The sequence below is a fragment of the Tubulanus polymorphus genome, chromosome 10 (genome assembly GCF_964204645.1).
Source record: "Tubulanus polymorphus chromosome 10, tnTubPoly1.2, whole genome shotgun sequence".
Classification (NCBI taxonomy): domain Eukaryota; kingdom Metazoa; phylum Nemertea; class Palaeonemertea; order Tubulaniformes; family Tubulanidae; genus Tubulanus; species Tubulanus polymorphus.
In genome coordinates this window covers 5094828-5113002 of record NC_134034.1, presented here as the reverse complement: position 1 = coordinate 5113002, position 18175 = coordinate 5094828, and the positions used below count along the sequence as shown (strand labels likewise).

The window sequence follows — 18175 nt, the reverse complement described above, 5'->3', positions numbered from 1 at the left end:
GGACACGTATTTGACTTGTGTCATCCCCTAATCAACTCGAGATGATTAACTCTGTGCTGGGATGTTGTAACTCGGTTGCTATGAGGCGTGCTTGCACGTACAAACGGCCGCTCGCGGTCGGTTTTTTCACTGCTTGACTGTTTTATTCACTCGTTGACGATTATACCGTTCATCTTGTTTTACTCATGATGTGATAGCTAACCTTCATATTCGCACAGTAAATTTCGCCAAGTCCAGCAAAAGATTTGTCTGGCGGTATTTGTTCAATTGGTACTTTTTGACAGCGTATTGAACAAAGCACATTCCGATTCCATTAATACGCGGGAGTTCTCTGTAGAAAAGAAAGATGTTTGGGCCCACTCCTTTTGACCATTTAAACGAACATCAGCACATTCGATTGGGCTCTATCGATTCAGGAACATTTTAGCGCTTTTGTTTCGAAAGGAGTACACTACCGGTATCTATTCCGGGACCGCATAATCTGTAATTTGAAATTTCATCGGGTTGGCTGAATACCGAGTTGTGAAATAAGAACGAGGATTTTCTAAATGAAATTGACTAAAATTCAACATTTGAGCGTTTTATCGAGTTCTCTGATTTAATTCACCATCCCGTGGTCGCTTTGATTTACAATGCAAGCCTCCTACTCAAATACATAATGAAGATAGAAAAGAAAATTTGAGTGTTATAAGGACATGTCTCATTAACTAGCTGGGGATGATTCGGTAGCAGGAGCTCCTTTCCTAAATTGAACTAATTCAGGGTCTAAATGAAAAATCTCAAACAACTGTAGAACTGGATCCTCTTGTGAAACATTTCATTTAAATCGTTGGGCGATAAACAAACTGAAAATAGCAGAACTAGATCCAGATATAACTAAAACTTATAATTAGATTAACAACGGTTTGACTGATTGTAAGCGCGATAACATTTTTTAACCATTCCCATATTCGCAAAATGAAAGAAAAATACAATGTATTTATCGTTTGAATGGGGGATGCGATAAAACAGATTTGAAATTGAATGACATCGAAATCAGTGACGTTTGAAATAAACGCAGATCTCGGCCAATCGTTGTCAGTATTGGGAAGACGTCACGACAGGAACTTCCAATAATTGGCAGGTGCGAGAGTCGTATTGGAGCGAGCAGACGACACTGAAACAGTCGACAGTCCGAGGATTGATTCATTCAGAAGTTTTTGTAGTGTAGACGGGAATAAACGCTTGTGTCCATTGTTAACAGGGTGCAAGAAGCAACAGGTAGGTGCAATAAAACAGAGGTAGATATATATCCGTATTAGTTTTGTGTTCGATACATCTTTTATACATGATTTTCTCGTTCCATTATATCATCATGTTCTACCGCAATTAGAAAATGTATTTATACGTTGTCTTGATAATTCCCGTAACTAAACAAATAAATCTAAACCTCAATCACCTCATAAAACCTAGTAGATAAGATAACGATAACCGGTATCTGATATATTCGAAAGATTCGCGAGATTCGAAACTTGCACGATGACCGTTGAACGGAATAACATTGTTACATGATCTATGTTAAAGTGCTATACCTTGAAACTTTGAAATACCATTTGTGAAGAAAGTCTGTTTTGTTAATCCTTTTTGAAATCAATGAAACCACCGTGTATCTAGGAAGACAAAAATAGCGGGTTTTTTTTCCGACTGTCGGGACGAGCTTTAAACTCGAGAGTGTGAATTTCTGTATGAATCATCAATTTTTCAAGCGTTTTCTTTGAATATAGATACAAAATAACCAAGCTTTAGAGGGAAAACACCTACATTACATCAAATTATAAAAGCAAATAAGAAACGCGCTCTGAAGTCATTTGGATTATTTGATTTTTTCTTCATGTAGTTTTTTGATTTGATAGTCTCAAGTTCGTTCATAGGTCGAAACAAATAACGGCAATGCTATCATTCAAATCTGATAATTACCTGTGTGCTAAATGAAACAATGATTCGCACTGGTGAAGTTGGAAAACTGATATTATCTTCTTGATAAAAATTTTTCGCATTTAAAGCCCACAATTTCAAGAATCCTTAGGACAATTTGAAAAATTGCAACATCAATATACAGTGTCTACATGTGTAGTTTCTATGCTTTTTACGATTATCAAATATCTATATTAATTGTCAGGTGAAACTTCAACGTTAAACGTTAAAACGTTTCCCGCATCCATATATCAGGTCTTTACCGGACCAATACTTTTTGTACCAGTTTCATAGAATGAAATACCCCCTCATAGATGCCCCCTACAATCGATCTCAGGATTGAAGGTTAGGGTTATAGGGCCAGGAGCCCTATTATGACTCTCCACTTAATCTGTCAATCTCTCGGTGGGAGGGGGCATCTGATTCGATTACACCAGCACCGCTAGCCATCAAATATATATTCTAGTTATTTCTATGGAAATAAGGATACCTTTATCTGACAAGATGAGTGGATTGTGTATGTTCGATTAAACCCAAATGAAATAATCGTTAAGCCTTAAGTTCGGAGATCCATTTGAATCTCGTTGGGTAGGCCAGATGGTCGGAGTCAGAGGAACAACAGGTTAGATTTTTCGAAGCGAGACATTAAAAATCTCTAAGAGACACTATCAACAATATCACGGGAACAGGGTTTCCGCGGGCGTTACGGCAGAAACACTAAAAATCAACGCACACACGACACAGGGAAACAGAGAAATACGGATTCAACATAACATCTTTAATGTCAGAAACATTGTTTCCCGAAACCACGTTTCTCGTAAACACACACGACACGGGGAAACGCCCGAAAACATGTTTCCGTCTCCTTTTTTCGTGTTTCCCTGCTTCGTGTGTGTTGGCTTGGGGTTGATTTATCCAACTTGATCCTAATAAGATCAAGGTATTGGTCAATCAGTATATCATGACCTCGACATCATTGCATCATAAAGATACCACGGGTGTGAGTGCCAAATTTCAGCAGACAACCCGTACCCATCTCTCGTGGCAAGCGACTGTGAGTTTTGTTAATGGTTCCCTTTAAAAGATTGCCTGGAATATATCCAATAATTGTTTACTTTCCAAGAGCATCTAGTTTATGATGGTACAGTACTCCCTTAGTTCGGTCATTATAGGCCACGGGTGCCCCCAGCTGATATAGGCGACAACTTGATTTACGTCTTTAAGCTACGGTTTTTCAGCAACTAAAACCGATGACTGGGCCCTCAAAGTAGTCGATACGCGACAGAGCAAGCTAATGAGAGAAATTGACTAATGGTTGAATTAATTGGTTCTTTATTTTCTTTCTTTTTAAAAACATGAAAGGTAGGTTTAATTACAAGCAATCGAAAAAAGACCGGAAGAAATAAACTTCGAGTCCAAAATGCGAATCCAATTAGCGAATTGAATATCTTTTATCCATCCACTCACGCCCGCCTAAGTACATTTGTAAAGGTTTTTTATTGTATAGTGAAAGTTTGAATTCTCTTTATCTTATCATCATCGCTGCTTAATTAGACTTTGAGGAGAGATTTCTAAAAAGAGTTATTTGTATCGTTGGTCATTTGAGATGAAAGGGTTTTATATTCGACTTTCAAAACTGGTATGAACGTGAGTGGGTGAATGTATATGAAAGAAAACTGTAGTGGAAATTTAGACAGTAAGACAAAAGGAAGACTAGTGCTCACACTCTTTTCGCCGTAGCTGCCATCATGGACTAAGACTAAGTATCTAACTTTGGTCTTGGAACCATAGAATGCCAGTAACTTACTTGTAATTTACTTGTTAATTTAGTTTCTTTAGTTGAGCTATCTAACCCCAGGTTATAGTTAAACTAAAAAAACTCGGGCCCCAGACTTGTCCATGAATGTATACTAAAGACTAAGGCCTAAAACACATTTTGCACATCGAATTGACACGGTGAAACGAGACAAGTCCATCAAAGAATTGCTCACGTCTGCTAAAGACCCCAAATGCGGCTAAGTAATTTTATTTCATAAGCGCCGACCGTCCAACGAATGACGTGTTGATTATTTTCATCATTGGACTAATCAACTCATGGCTCGGCGAGTAATCTCGGATATACGTGTACCTATGTGTCATGAAATACGTTCATTGCTTGGCTCTGTACTGCACAAAGGAATGGAATTCTGGCTGACGATCGTCGAGTGGACAGAAAGCACAGTTTATAAAACAGTTTATCTAATGTTAATCACTATAGCGATATTTTTAGTGATGACTTCTAGAAAGATTTAACTATTGATTTACTTAAGGTTTGGATAAATTTGAAACGTACCTCACACAGCTGAAACAGTTTAAGTGGCGATTTAGTTCAGTGTGGCGATTTAGCTGAACGGGGAGGGACAGCCTACGAGAGGAGGTATTTCATAGACTGTCCCGACTTTCTAGCTGGCACAAATGCGGAAGCGTTATCTTATTATATTTTTACTGATGATATACGAATGTCATTCTGGATCCCAAACACTTCACAAAAATTATCTTATCATAGTTTATGTGTATTTTATGATTATCAGCGTTCAATTAAAAATGAAAATTGTGGTACAGGCCCCTCAGTAAATTCCGATTTAATATAATCATAATTTTCAAATAAAGTAATATATATCAACCAAAAAAAGTAAATTCCGATACAACACATCCCAGCCTATCGACAAACCCTGCGGACAGGAGAATATAAATCAAATTCTGATATGACATGTTAATTCGATCGAAATGTTTTGGGCGATACACAAATTTGGAACGGAGGTAAATTGACAATGCACTTGACGGAACAACCGTATATAAGACGGTTTAGGGAGCGTAGCGTATTAGCATAATATCGACGGTTATTTCTTAACGAATGATGACGAATATTCCCTTCATATTATCATGTTATTAACATTTTTGTATCCATATTACGCGGTAAGATTAGCATGTGAAACGGTGCATCTATTTCTGGTTTCCGCAGACATCATTGAGAATTTCGCACAAATTCCTAGCCGAAACATCAAATCAGCGAAAATGATAACGATGCCGTAACGATAAAGAAATTGAATTGAAAATTTCTATTTCTGGATTTGCCAAGAAGACTATTAACGTGTACGTGATGGCACCATCTGCTGATATTTCGGCGCAAAAATGTCTTCGTGGCACGGAATTGTATTCTACGCTACTTGAAACAAAACGTTACGTTTTGTTTCAAGTAGTAGGGTAGTCCTTTTGAAGGGAATTGTTGCCCATACGTTTAGTGTGAGGGGGAAAATAAATTATGCGTGTACACTAATTTGTCTTAGAACTGTCGACTTCAATGGGATTCAAAAATGCGTGACGTTACAGCGTGCTCTCATTGACTGCAATACGTAGAATCTGCATTCTCTTACGAGAGTGGGGAGGAGTTTGTGCTCACAAGAATACACAATCCAAATGCGAAATTTATGTGGAGCCATATGACTATCGGTTCGGTTAACGACTTCGGCTCTTTGGCTCTTCCATCTGGAATCAAAAATCAACAGTTCAGACATCATTCTTTGTGCGTGTAGAGCGGTGGTCAAAATCTAATCATGCTGATTATTTGTTTAGAATTAACTGTTGAGATTTTGCTACACTCCCTAACTGAGTCAGTGGTAAATCTGATAACAGTTATCACGACGATAACCTTTTATTCACATCAGAGGTGAGTGGTGAACTGCATTCTATTCTCACCATGCGGCGCTGCGATTATGCGGAAGTTCTGTATGTCATATTTTTCACTCATATTGTCTAAATTGTAGACCTTGAGTTTGTCAAATAAACTGTAAACTGTAAACTTATTATGCGGAAGTTAGTCAGTGTGGCTATGGTTTTCAAAGCCGCAGGACGTTCCTTACAGTTGGCCAAGTATGCGTTGTCTGTGGCGAGTTTCTAAGTTATTTGAGCCTAACGTTCTGGGTATCGTCGCTGAGTTTGCCTGACCAGCAAACCGAGAGACTCTGGCCTGTTTCGTTTTGGTCAAACGTCGTGAGTTAACTTTTCGTATTGGATCCACGTAGGCTTATGAGATATGTATTTGTAGCCTAACGTTCTGCGCATCGTCGTTGAGTTTGCCTGACAAGCAAACCGGAAGCTAGAATCTGACGTTTTGGTCACACGTCGTCGGTCTACTTTGTTAGTAGACTGGAGTTAGAATTTTGAAGGAGAATGATGATTTCAAATGTTAATTAATATAAGATAAGACAACTAGAAAATAAGAGGATGAGAAAATTGAGATTTTGCTACACTCCCTAACTGAGTCAGTGGTAAATCTGATAACAGTTATCACGACGATAACCTTTTATTCACATCAGAGGTGAGTGGTGAACTGCATTCTATTCTCACCATGCGGCGCTGCGATTATGCGGAAGTTCTGTATGTCATATTTTTCACTCATATTGTCTAAATTGTAGACCTTGAGTTTGTCAAATAAACTGTAAACTGTAAACTTATTATGCGGAAGTTAGTCAGTGTGGCTATGGTTTTCAAAGCCGCAGGACGTTCCTTACAGTTGGCCAAGTATGCGTTGTCTGTGGCGAGTTTCTAAGTTATTTGAGCCTAACGTTCTGGGTATCGTCGCTGAGTTTGCCTGACCAGCAAACCGAGAGACTCTGGCCTGTTTCGTTTTGGTCAAACGTCGTGAGTTAACTTTTCGTATTGGATCCACGTAGGCTTATGAGATATGTATTTGTAGCCTAACGTTCTGCGCATCGTCGTTGAGTTTGCCTGACAAGCAAACCGGAAGCTAGAATCTGACGTTTTGGTCACACGTCGTCGGTCTACTTTGTTAGTAGACTGGAGTTAGAATTTTGAAGGAGAATGATGATTTCAAATGTTAATTAATATAAGATAAGACAACTAGAAAATAAGAGGATGAGAAAAATGAAAAAAAATACAGTCAAAATTTATTTGCGATTATGAGTTGTTTTAAATGTCAGTTGGGTCAGTCAGAGCGTTGGGAGGTAGATTAGGAATATGGTTCTATTTTAGTTTGCCCTTAGTTGTATGTTAGAACGTTTTTGTCCACGATCGAACCCTCTAGCGAGCCCCAAACCTTTCACCTTCGTCGTTTTCAGTCGGCATAATCGTTGTTTGTATATACAGAAAAATACATGTATATCTTTTTTGTTGTATTATTCCGGGTAGATGACTGTACATGCGCAGCGAGTGTCCCTAAGTCTTATTTTAGCTGAGTTAACTTGGGTAATTGGATTTTATTCGTGGATTTGATCCATCTTGTGATGTATTCTAGGGACCAATATTGTTACGGTTTATCTTGGTGAATTCAGAGCCACTGTCGTGTTAACAAGAACTTAATGATTAGCCTGTGAAGTTATTAAAAGAAAAATAAGCTCTTCTCGACGTCGAACAGTTTGTTCATTTGATTGTGTTACAGAATGTTGAGGTAGATGAAAAGGTGATTGGATGGAATGATTTCTTTTGCACCTCGTCTTGTATTATGCAATCAATTATGTGATTTGATAATATTTAGCGTTTGGGGTTCCTGTGGCTCTCTAGTCGCGGGTCTCTAACCGTTTTACATGGCTTTTGTCATGTTGGCTAGGGGTTGGCCGGACGGTCCCTATCTTTTCTCTTATGCATTTCGGTTATGACGATTTCTCCCTGCTTGTACGATGCATTAGGGTGTTCATCTGTGTTAAATTCGTAGACGATAGTCTGTATAGGGATCGCCTGGTCAATTCCTGGTGATTCTGTTACGCCAACGCTGGATTTGTAGGTTTCTTTTACCACCCTTGCCTTTCCCGACATTTTGGAGTCAGATTCGGTTTGTTTTGAGTGTTGGGGTTGAGGATAAGTGAGATTTGGGGTATGAGAGTTTGTTTGGGGGGATCAAGTGAGTTTAGGCTATTGGGCGTGATAAGAATGGCAGCCCCGGCTTGTACCCCATCTGCAGCATGCCTGCACAACGGATGCTGAGAATATTATACTATTCTCACCATGCGGCGCTGCGAGTATGCAAAAATTATTCCGTGTGGCTTCGGTTTGATAGAGGTAAAGTCGTGTAACGACAACCTCGATGCTGAAGTAAAAAAAAAACTGTGTGGATACGAAATTCCCGGAAATACGATGTAAAATTCACGAGCTCTATTCATTTCTGTAAAACACGCTTAGTAAGATGGCCCATAGTGGTTCTCCCACCTTTTTAAAGCGAACAATCTATTGTGTGGTGGGGCTGACTTATTTAGGGGTTGTATATTAGTATGTTAATTCACATTTTGAAATCTTCTTAGAAAAAAGGTCACCCATATTAGATTTGTCCAAAAGAGACCACCAAATCGTTTGAATATTTCAGATCTAATTTTTTTCTAAATTTACAAAATTTCAGAACCTCCTAATGGTGATATTGAGAATGGAATTCTGGCGATACCCTATATTCCCCGCTCCCTTTTAATTCCGATATTTGGTGAAAACTCAAGGGGATGGGCGTTTACCAAATAAGGCCTGTGGTACTTGCCGGTGAGAACACGGCATTTAATTTTTTTTTGGAAATGCCCGTGATAGAATGGGATTTCGGCACTGCATGAAGCATAGATTTAGTGATAATCGGCTAGGAACGCTAGCCGCACTTCAGTTTTATTCTACATTTCAATTAAATTCTAATCATTTTTCTCATTAGTAAATCAATTTTCAGCGAAGTCTGTACCATATAATGAGAGCGGAAAAAGCGGACATTATATCTATCCAATTACTTGTTTGATAATATTCTTATTTAGAAGCTTTAATATCAAGTTCTAATTTCATTGAAAATGAACTGATTTTTACTACGAATGGCCCAGTGTTTGTTGCGTCATCTGGTGGTGCCGGTATCCCATTGTGAAGATGTTTATGAAAATTAATTTAGTCTCCGCACAGAACCGATAACATACTTGAAATGTCGCTAATGGCACTTGGAACAGAATGTTTGTTTTTTGCCGAAAAGTGAAAATAAACGACGACAAATTCAATCAAAGCGTCAGACCTCAACCTAAGGCAGTAAGAAACTTCTACTGACGAGTCTCATAAATCAACGCTCTGACTGAGGCTTAGTCACGCGGTAATTCGACCAATTCTAACTTAGACGTAAGACCAGTCTAAACCATCAAAGTTCCATGGACAATCTGATAATAACTAAGATTTCAGAGCACTTTTGGACTAAGGTCACGAATGTGTATCTCGAATGGGTACAGTCGAAACTTGTTTACGATGCCCGCGGGAAATTGTCGTCGCACTAACCGAATTTCGTACTAACCTTAATAAAAACAATTCTATATTACCTTAATATACTATTACCTTAAACTACGTAATTAAAGGACGTCTGGGGACTGCTCCTCAAATTTCTTAATTGCCCTTAAAAAAAACTTTAATCAAACCCATAGCTTTTGGAGGCAGATGATTCGAACAAACATTTGGTCAAGAAACAGATGCAAATACAATTGTCCAATTTGTTTTTCGTATCCCTACCCTCAAACATCAGCAAATCTAAATTCAAATACTCGCAATTACGCTTAATTACATAGTTAACTTCCTTAAACATCTTACCGCTCTTGAACTAGCTGTTACTCATTTTTTCTTCAATTGCGAGTCTTCTTATATCGACTGGATGAATACCGATGATGATTTTTCACATTTGACCACTGTCAGTAAATTTATTTCCGCATGGACTGATCGGACGATGTGGCTGAGACGCGAAAACATCGTGTAGCCTATACTGATCAAACTAGGTAATACACACAGTTCATTAAACCGCTGTACGTGATAAATGACGTTTGCAGATTACCGACACCTAATCTAAGGAAAGATATCGCATTCACTCCATCTAAATATTCGCGATTAACGTTCTCTTTTTTCTACTAATTGTTATGGAATTTGCGTATTGAATTTGCAGGTGCGCATGTCGATACCGATCTAGAAATGGAACACACGTATAGGCCGCGTGCGATCAGGGATCTTACGATAGAGTGTGTGTAGGCCGACTTTTCTCCAACACCTTGGAAAACAGACCCTTGGATAAGTCTAATATGGATTGGCCCAGTTGTGGCTCAAGTCCAAAATGTGGTCTTAGATTGCATGACTGCCTGTCTTGTTAGTTTTTGGTTGGCATGTTGAACTAAGTCGTCTTTGACTGGTCGTAAATCTAAGCCTTGACAGCACTGTCTTTAAACCCAGCCGATTAGTTCGTTTTTGGCTGAATATGATTTTCATGTAAGAGCTTTGCACCCCACATATTTTCAATCCAGGGATCATGAGGTTTCAGAAAAATTAGGATGTAATTTTTCTAATTGTGGTTTCGTTTGTCACCGCAACGGATTATTCTATACTCTACCGTGTTCTTACAGTCTAAGTTTTTTCAATCGTGTAGGTCAGACAAAGACATAGAAAAAAATTAGAGAAATTCATTTTCATTATTTACGAAATACTGCATACGGTTACTTTCCCGATAAGTTAATACCATGTGAATCCGTAAACGTACGTCAAACTGTAGTACCCGGTACGTGAATCCATGATAACCTGGCGGAACAGAAGTCAGTGCTTCTCCCATGGCCTTGTAGATAATTTCAAGTCCAACCTTTTGTTTGTTACTTCCAATACTAATTCGGGGGAAATTTCCAGCTTTGGGGCCATCGACGGTATACAATTAAAAAAAACATCTTTTCCGACTCGGGACTGTGTGAAACAGAATCGAATCGATTAGGGATTGTTTGAATATTGATTTTCTAATTATCTCAATAGTTGACTCACAAATGTGGAATTTAGTTCTTATAGTCGGTATCCTAAGGGGGTAGAAAATAAGGATCCTGTATCGTTCTGAAATCCGCGTTTCCTCGCATTTAGGGACCATTTATTGTTCATCAATCATGTAAAACGTCTTTGACTCCCCTTCTCGAGAGGAGTCCAAATCAATGACAGCTCATTTCCGAACAGGTGAAAAATGTCGCAACATTTCTCTCTCTCTCTCTCTCTCTCTCTCTGAAACACGCGACAATTTCTATATCGAGGGACATTTACCCGTTAACAGATTCTTCTCGGAAGGACGGTAGGTTTCTATGCGGGAACAATAACCATCTCTCTCGATGCACCTGTGACGTATCCCTACCTTACCGGCGCCAGATGTTTAACACCTCACACGTCCCTGGTCAACGCGAGATCGATATGTTTCTAATTCCATCCAGATATCACCGTTCTTTAATCCAATACCTGCATTGGGGAGAAATTATCTCCCTATTCAAGTTTATACTGAGGCACATGTTGAACGTTGCAGGGAAAATTAGGGCAAATTTCGGTAAATAAGGGCACTCTCGGAGCGTCTCGGTGCGAAGCCCCTAGGGGATTGGTCTGGGAGCTTTGCCCCATAAAACGTTCTAAATTTGATGCAATTTTAGAGCTATCTGCGCTTATCTGGTGGAAAGTCACCCGAAAACATCAAAAATATTTTTGACACACCGAATAAGGATGGTTTAGTTTCAGAAAAAAATTACATTTAAGAAAAGAAAAGTCTGCAATTGTCTTGTACGGCACCTTTAAATTTTGAGGGGGAGCGCTCGCCCCTTGGTTGATCCATCACTGTCATAAAACCTGTACCTCGGTGTTAAACTTAGAACAAAGCCTCGATACGGCGCAGAAAAACTCAGTTCGTTGATAATAAATCGCGTTATATAGATATAAATACACTTTTTTGAAAATCAATGAGATGAACCCAAAAATCTTAAAAAGCTCGAATCAGAGAATGTCTCCATTTGTTTGAGTGGAGTGTCGTGGCTTCGGGGACATACATAAAACGGGAGCGGTATCGCCGCACGGAACCTAAAAGGAAACGAAACTCAAAGTGGCTCCCACTCGGTGAACAAGCCGGTGACAATGAATGTCTAAACGTACACATTTTTTCAGGTTTTGCGATGGCAATCTCAGCGGTATGGATTAAGCGGTTGGAAATACCGAGTTACTACGTTATGTTGGTCAATAGACCAAAAATCCAGTACGGATTTAGAAAAATTATGAATTACGTATTTCCACGAGTAAAATGAATAATTTATTAACATTTCTAAAACTTAAGTACAAAATTAACTTCAGAATGGAATGATAGCATTGTTATGGGGGTTTTGTTGTGATTTTCATAGAACTGAGTTTGTTCTATTTCTACTTCCTTAGATCTCATCTCGAAGACCTGCTCGTTAGAGTAGTGTAGTAATTGGATGCTTTTAAAATATACTCGTCACCAGGATTATTCATACGTACTCTCCGGTATAAACTTCACTCCGTAGGTTTCACCACTAATTCAATTTGTCACGTTTTATCACTAGCTGTTTACTTCAAGTACTTCCCCAACTCGGTTTACTAAACAATAACCACGTGTTATACGTTCTCTCAACTCTCCACACACCACTATCCACGCATCTTCAAATATTAATCAAATTATCTTTCGAGTTCGACACGTCACAAAAACAGATTTTGTCAATAAACCCTCATTATTTCATAAAGTCGTAGCGTGGTTTAAAAAGCTTTTACGCTGTCAGAATCGATCTTCATACTGATAAGATGTGATGAGATAAGAAGATTTCTGGTCACAAAAATGTATTAAGGAATTACAGGATACAACAATCGGTTGGGTTAGACTCTAACGTTAAAGAGACACTTTGAGTACCATTTGAATATCACGTGATGAGTGGCTGTGGAAGCGGTCACGTATATTAGATTCACCCGGGTGGAGTCGGTTTTTTCCCATTTTGTCCTTTGTCATTTCTGTCCCCTTCCCTATCACTTTTTTGTAGATTATCAAAGATGCTACGTTTGATATTGTGACATGATTTTTATAGCAAAGACAAAAAAAACTAGAACAATTCAGACGAGTTATGTATCAAAAGTAATCTGATCGTAGACTAGAAATTTTGTCAATATCGTAGTCGAGTAGCCTTACTCAGAAGTGGAATAGAGTGTCAAGTATAAAATCCACGATATACAAATCTAAATGATCTTATCAGTCGAGAAACAACATCGAAAATCAAATTTCCACGCGGGAATGGCGATTGAAAAAGATTGGTAGGACGAAAAAAGATTGATAGGAGTGAGATGGGAAGGGGCAAAATAGGAATAGATAGGATGCGAAATGGGAAGACACCTGTGAAGTCAGCTGGTCTTTTTTCAGCTTGCAGATGGTGAGGAGGGATTTACTTCGATGCTAGTTGGGCGGGGGACGGTAATTAAAGCAGTTTCATGGCTTGTTCTACATTACTTTGTATTTTATCTTACTGTGTATCTTTATCTATAAGCCTGCAGACAATTTTATACTATCCAAGTTGATTGAAAACTACGTCACGTGTTTGTGCGGCACACCCAACGCTTTTGTGTGGATTAACTCATGAATGAAATAAATTAATTCGCTGATAGGTTTTTTACACACATTAGAACTTAATTTGATATGGTTTGAAAATGAAAATTACGGTTAAATATAACGCATATTCGATCATTAATTTTGCAACGGTAGTCGCAAGACATGACAGTTTTAATTATATCAAAAGCGGCTTACCCCGTCACCTGCCAGTGGTAAGCTCTGATAATACACGTGTCACCAGTAATTTCTTAATATTCAATATACCGGTATCTTGTATCGTGCTAAGTCGTTCACCCGTTGCCGAGATTTTACTTTTTAATTCAAGCCGTTATTTTCCGTCAGCGGATTCTTGTTTCAAAAACAAATTACATTTATACAGTTCAACTATCAGGTTAAATGTTGTCTCGACTTTGGAAAGTTGAAATACTTAAAAGGTATGAAACCTAAATAGCTATATTCATTTCCTCATACTGATCTCCGATAACTATTCAAAGTTGGACAATGTGAAACCGAACTTAACGGGTGTCATATTGATATGATAAAAAGCCTTCAAATGCAATCACACCGTATTCACCAGTCCCTCTATATTGAACTCGCCAACGGAAACCATTATCCAGAACTAAAATCTAAGGGATCTTACCAAATATTTCAGAGCAAAATTAGGAATGGGGCAAGGTATTCTCGCTGCATTATCGTTTGATTCCAAAATTTCTGACAAATTAGGCTTTTGTTTTATTATAAAAGTTACCAGTTTTAAGGACTTTTTGATAATCCTGTCCTTATTGAAAAACGTGTTCCAAAAGGGCCTACCTCTTGAAAAGAATGTAAATTCTCTGATTTCAGTCTCAAGAATGAAACGCAGAGTGACAGTTTTGTTGGTGCTTGTGTGCTTCGTTTTGATTGGTCAGAGTTTGGCGGCCCCACATTCGAACCAAGAAGCCGAAAAACAGGTTAGTAATTACGTCTCAACAAATCTTGATGTTTAAATATAGGGATTGTCCCTTTGGTAGGTAAATTTTGTTTGATTTTTTTTTTATTGAGTGTCCCTTACAGGCCCACCACACCTGCCGGGAGCGAAACAGGGGGTTTGATTTTAAAATCGGAAATCGAAGTAGTAGTTGTGTGATCTGCGGTCGAGTTTACATAATTTTTTGTTTAAATTGAAGTACATAATTGGGAAATTCGGTTCCGGTTCATTCAAACAATCTTCCATTTAGCCTGAACGGGCAAGCGACTAATTAGGGTAAATTTTTTGTATTTTTGGTTGTTTTCTATGTGTAAATCTTAATGTTGAAAGAGATCTTTAAATGTTGAAAATATCTGTCTAGAATCCATCGACCTGTATGTATGGGTAAGTTTAAACCAGGTTTTCATATCTGGACCAAACGTGCGCAGTGCTACAAATGGGTACAGCAAATCAGGAAAACTCATGGATAGTTCTCTAATTAGATTTTCTTTGTTGGTATTGTAGGAAATTTTGCAAAATGCCGCCAGAATCATGAAGATAGTAATGAGTAGTGACAGCACCGCTCGGAAGCGAAACTCCGGAACGATCGACTCACTGTGGAATTTACCGGTTGACTTCTCAAGAGTTGGACGAAAGTAAAAAGCTATTATTTACAAAAAGCCAGCAAAACAATGGGTTTGTATGAATTATCAATTATAACTGACGGAAGAGTGCGGTTCTCGACATAAACTATATCATCTATAGCGGCGTTCACGCGGGTTCCTCGGCTTGCCACGCATCATACGACGTACTTACGCACTGACGTATAGTTTTGTCGCGCTTACAGAAAGCGAGTTGGTTCGGAACTTAGTAAGCGCTCTAGTTATGCCGTTATTGAGAGTGATTTCGAGTTGACGATTCCACGCTATTGTCGTTTTCTTGTACATGTATACATTTTGAATCCACCATTCTTAATTTGCTTTCTTATTTTCCGAACTGCAGTGTGAATTGTCAATTTGGTGTTACAATTATAAAATAAAGCTCGAGGAAAAATACGTACGTCGTATATTATTACAAGAGAGCGACAATAAATCATGTGACTTTATCTTCGTTCGTTGAAGTGGCTTCTTATGTTGAAAACGAAAGTAAAAACTGCCACTCGCGTGATAAACGACATTCACCCCCTGGTTTAGAGTAGCGTACTGCCATACGCGACCGAATCCGCGGTCACACAGCAGAAAATACGCGGCCAGCTCTGTAGACCACATTATTGAGATCGGGTTACTGGCTACGCTCAACAAGCCCGGTATTTCAGTACGGTACCGAATAAGCCGCGAATATGCCGCGAATAATCCAACCGTGTGAACGCTTAGTACCATAATAAAATCCTCCCTCGTAATGTAAACTTTATAAAGTAGTTTCTACAATGGACTGTCATTTCGTATAAACTCTGACGATGGGTACATAAGCATTCTACCCGAAACGTCAATGAAACAAGAAGACTTAGATATACCTTTATGACTGCTTCGGAGTACTGTTTTGGCTCCCTTTTTCAATGATGAACTTAAAAGTCTACTCGATCTAAATTAGGTACTACGTACTTGAAACGGGGCCGTTGGAACAGGGACGACAGGGGCGGCCAAAGCCGCCCCACTTTTTTGCTTAACAAAAATTTTTACAAAAACACGCTGTACCGCGTAGCAGCTCGTCGTTCCCTGTACTAGGTGGTTGGTACACGACTTCTCATGCTTCTGTGAATGAGACCGTGAAATGGCCCCAAAACGCATCTCTGGCGATTGAATTTTCAAAAATCTTTCTAGGGGGGCCCCAGACCCCCTTTCAGAAATAAGCCTCGCCACTGAAAAATTCCTTCCGACGGCTCTGCTTGAAAATAGGTAGCAGTGGAACATAAACCAGTGGAACACCGGTAATAAAAATCGATGTACATATCCTTTTAACGGACATCGAAATAGCTCCAGGTCGGAGGTGGAGTTTCAAAACGTCAGGCATAACACAGTGCTACATTCATAAGAGCATAAATGTAGCGAAACGAAACATCTTATGGAGTATTTATTTCTATGTATATCCGTTCATTTTTCAGATTTTTCTTTCGTGTGTCGGGTAAATTGAATCATTGGTAGTCACCGCTCACTGTACCTTCCACCGCTGTCGCGATTCAAAACATGAAATTCTCTGTTTACGTTTTCTAAAATAAAATCATCTTAAAAGATTCACCGATGCTTCTTGTTTTCATGTTTCATTTCGACGTAGCAAGTGAAAGTTTTTGCGAAACAAAGTACAATGCCCCTCAATATGGACACGGAGTTTTAAGTACCGCAATAAGCCGCGATCACATGGAGACGAGTTGTCCCGGGCCCGAGTTTACACGAAAACCATTCACTCCATACTAAACGATGCATGAAAAATTCGAAGTGAGTCATTTCCGGAATCAGTTGCAATTCACATAATAATAATAATAATAATAATAATTTGTCCCTTTCTTGAATGGCGCGGTGATTTGACGATGATTTGACCTAGGCCTGGCTCCCGTGTTAAAAGTTGTTCCGGGCCTATAATTATTTACGTGCCGTAGTCTGTAGTAACTTGTGGTTAGAACAACGTAGTCGTACACACTTGTTTTTTTCAATCGGGTGTGTTTGGCGCACACGCTGATATATTTTCATCGACAAACAAAAACACGGTACAACTTCCTACAACTTGTTTTTGTTGCTTTCGCTCACCAACCGGGCGACGGTTACACTCAAACAAAGCGCTGGCTATTGAAAGTCATATGCAAAATGACAGTGCCTAAGCGAAAGAAACAGACAACAATGCTCAATATTTAAGAAAACGCCATCGTAAGCACGTTTTCGGCCGACCAAAACTTCGAAAGCACAAAATTCCCAAAAGTGTGTGTGCGTCCGTGTGTGTGCGTGCGTGCTAGTGTGTATGTGTGGATCCAGACACTTATTCCATCTAATCCGAAATACGCTTGGTGATAAAAAATAGTTCCCCCTAAGGGTTCTCATTCGAATTTGTGCAAGCTTATTTCCTTTGAATATCATTATATTGGTTCATTGAGCTATCAGCTAGTAAACTATGAATTTGTAAACAGATGGATTGTCCGTGTAGTAGTCAGGTAAGAAGTTTCTTCTCAGGGTCTCATAGAGGGTACATTCCATTTATACAATTAATGTTTATTGTCTTTTAAATCAATAGTACATGACCATAAGTGACAAGAATATTAACAAGATGAGGAAGAAAATAGAATATATATATATATATATATATATATATATATATATATATATATATATATATATATATATATATATATATATATATATATATATATATATATATATATATATATATATATATATATATATATATATATATATATATATATACATAACTGTTATAACAAAACTTCTAATAGCACTTATATTTACAAATTCCACATGTATAAGAGGTAAAAGGTAATTAATACAATTGATGATCGATGGAATTATAATGTCGTCTTGATGAAACCCGCATAGCAAAAACGACCTTGGTCTTTTGATATTGGTCCTCGACCCCAGATAAGACAGATTCGTTCGTGCCGCGGCGTGAATATGGTCGGGTCCAGCGGCCGCTTTCGACTCGCAGGTCGGTTGAGTTACATCTAAACGGAGATATGGTATTAACGTGGTATTGTGAGCTTAGGTCTAGATAATCTTCGCATTCAAGCAAAGCTTTAAATGATCTGTAATATGAACACTTAGAGCTGTCCTCCATGTCCCTGTACCATGATTGGGTGAATTGGTCTTTTAGTCTTCTTTCAATTGATCTTATAAATTACGATTCATTTTCTATATTTTTATATTTCATCGAGTGTAAGGGGCTTAATATAATGAATGGGGGCCTGT

At 38.6% G+C, this 18175-nt stretch overlaps 1 protein-coding gene across 2 annotated transcripts; it reads left to right on the top strand.

Moving 5' to 3' along the window:
- The first annotated feature begins 1138 nt into the window (after nucleotides 1-1138).
- LOC141912275 (uncharacterized) lies at nucleotides 1139-16469 on the top strand. Of its 2 annotated transcripts, none has more exons than XM_074803515.1 (4): nucleotides 1139-1260; nucleotides 14165-14271; nucleotides 14793-14963; nucleotides 16369-16469. In XM_074803515.1, the coding sequence occupies exons 2-3, from the start codon at nucleotides 14173-14175 to the stop codon at nucleotides 14925-14927; spliced, it is 234 nt and encodes a 77-aa protein (XP_074659616.1). In that variant the 5' UTR covers nucleotides 1139-1260; nucleotides 14165-14172; the 3' UTR covers nucleotides 14928-14963; nucleotides 16369-16469. The 2 variants fall into 2 exon arrangements, with proteins under 2 accessions (XP_074659616.1, XP_074659615.1); XM_074803514.1 differs by lacking the exon at nucleotides 1139-1260 and adding an exon at nucleotides 13975-13996.
- Nucleotides 16470-18175: the final 1706 nt, after the last annotated feature.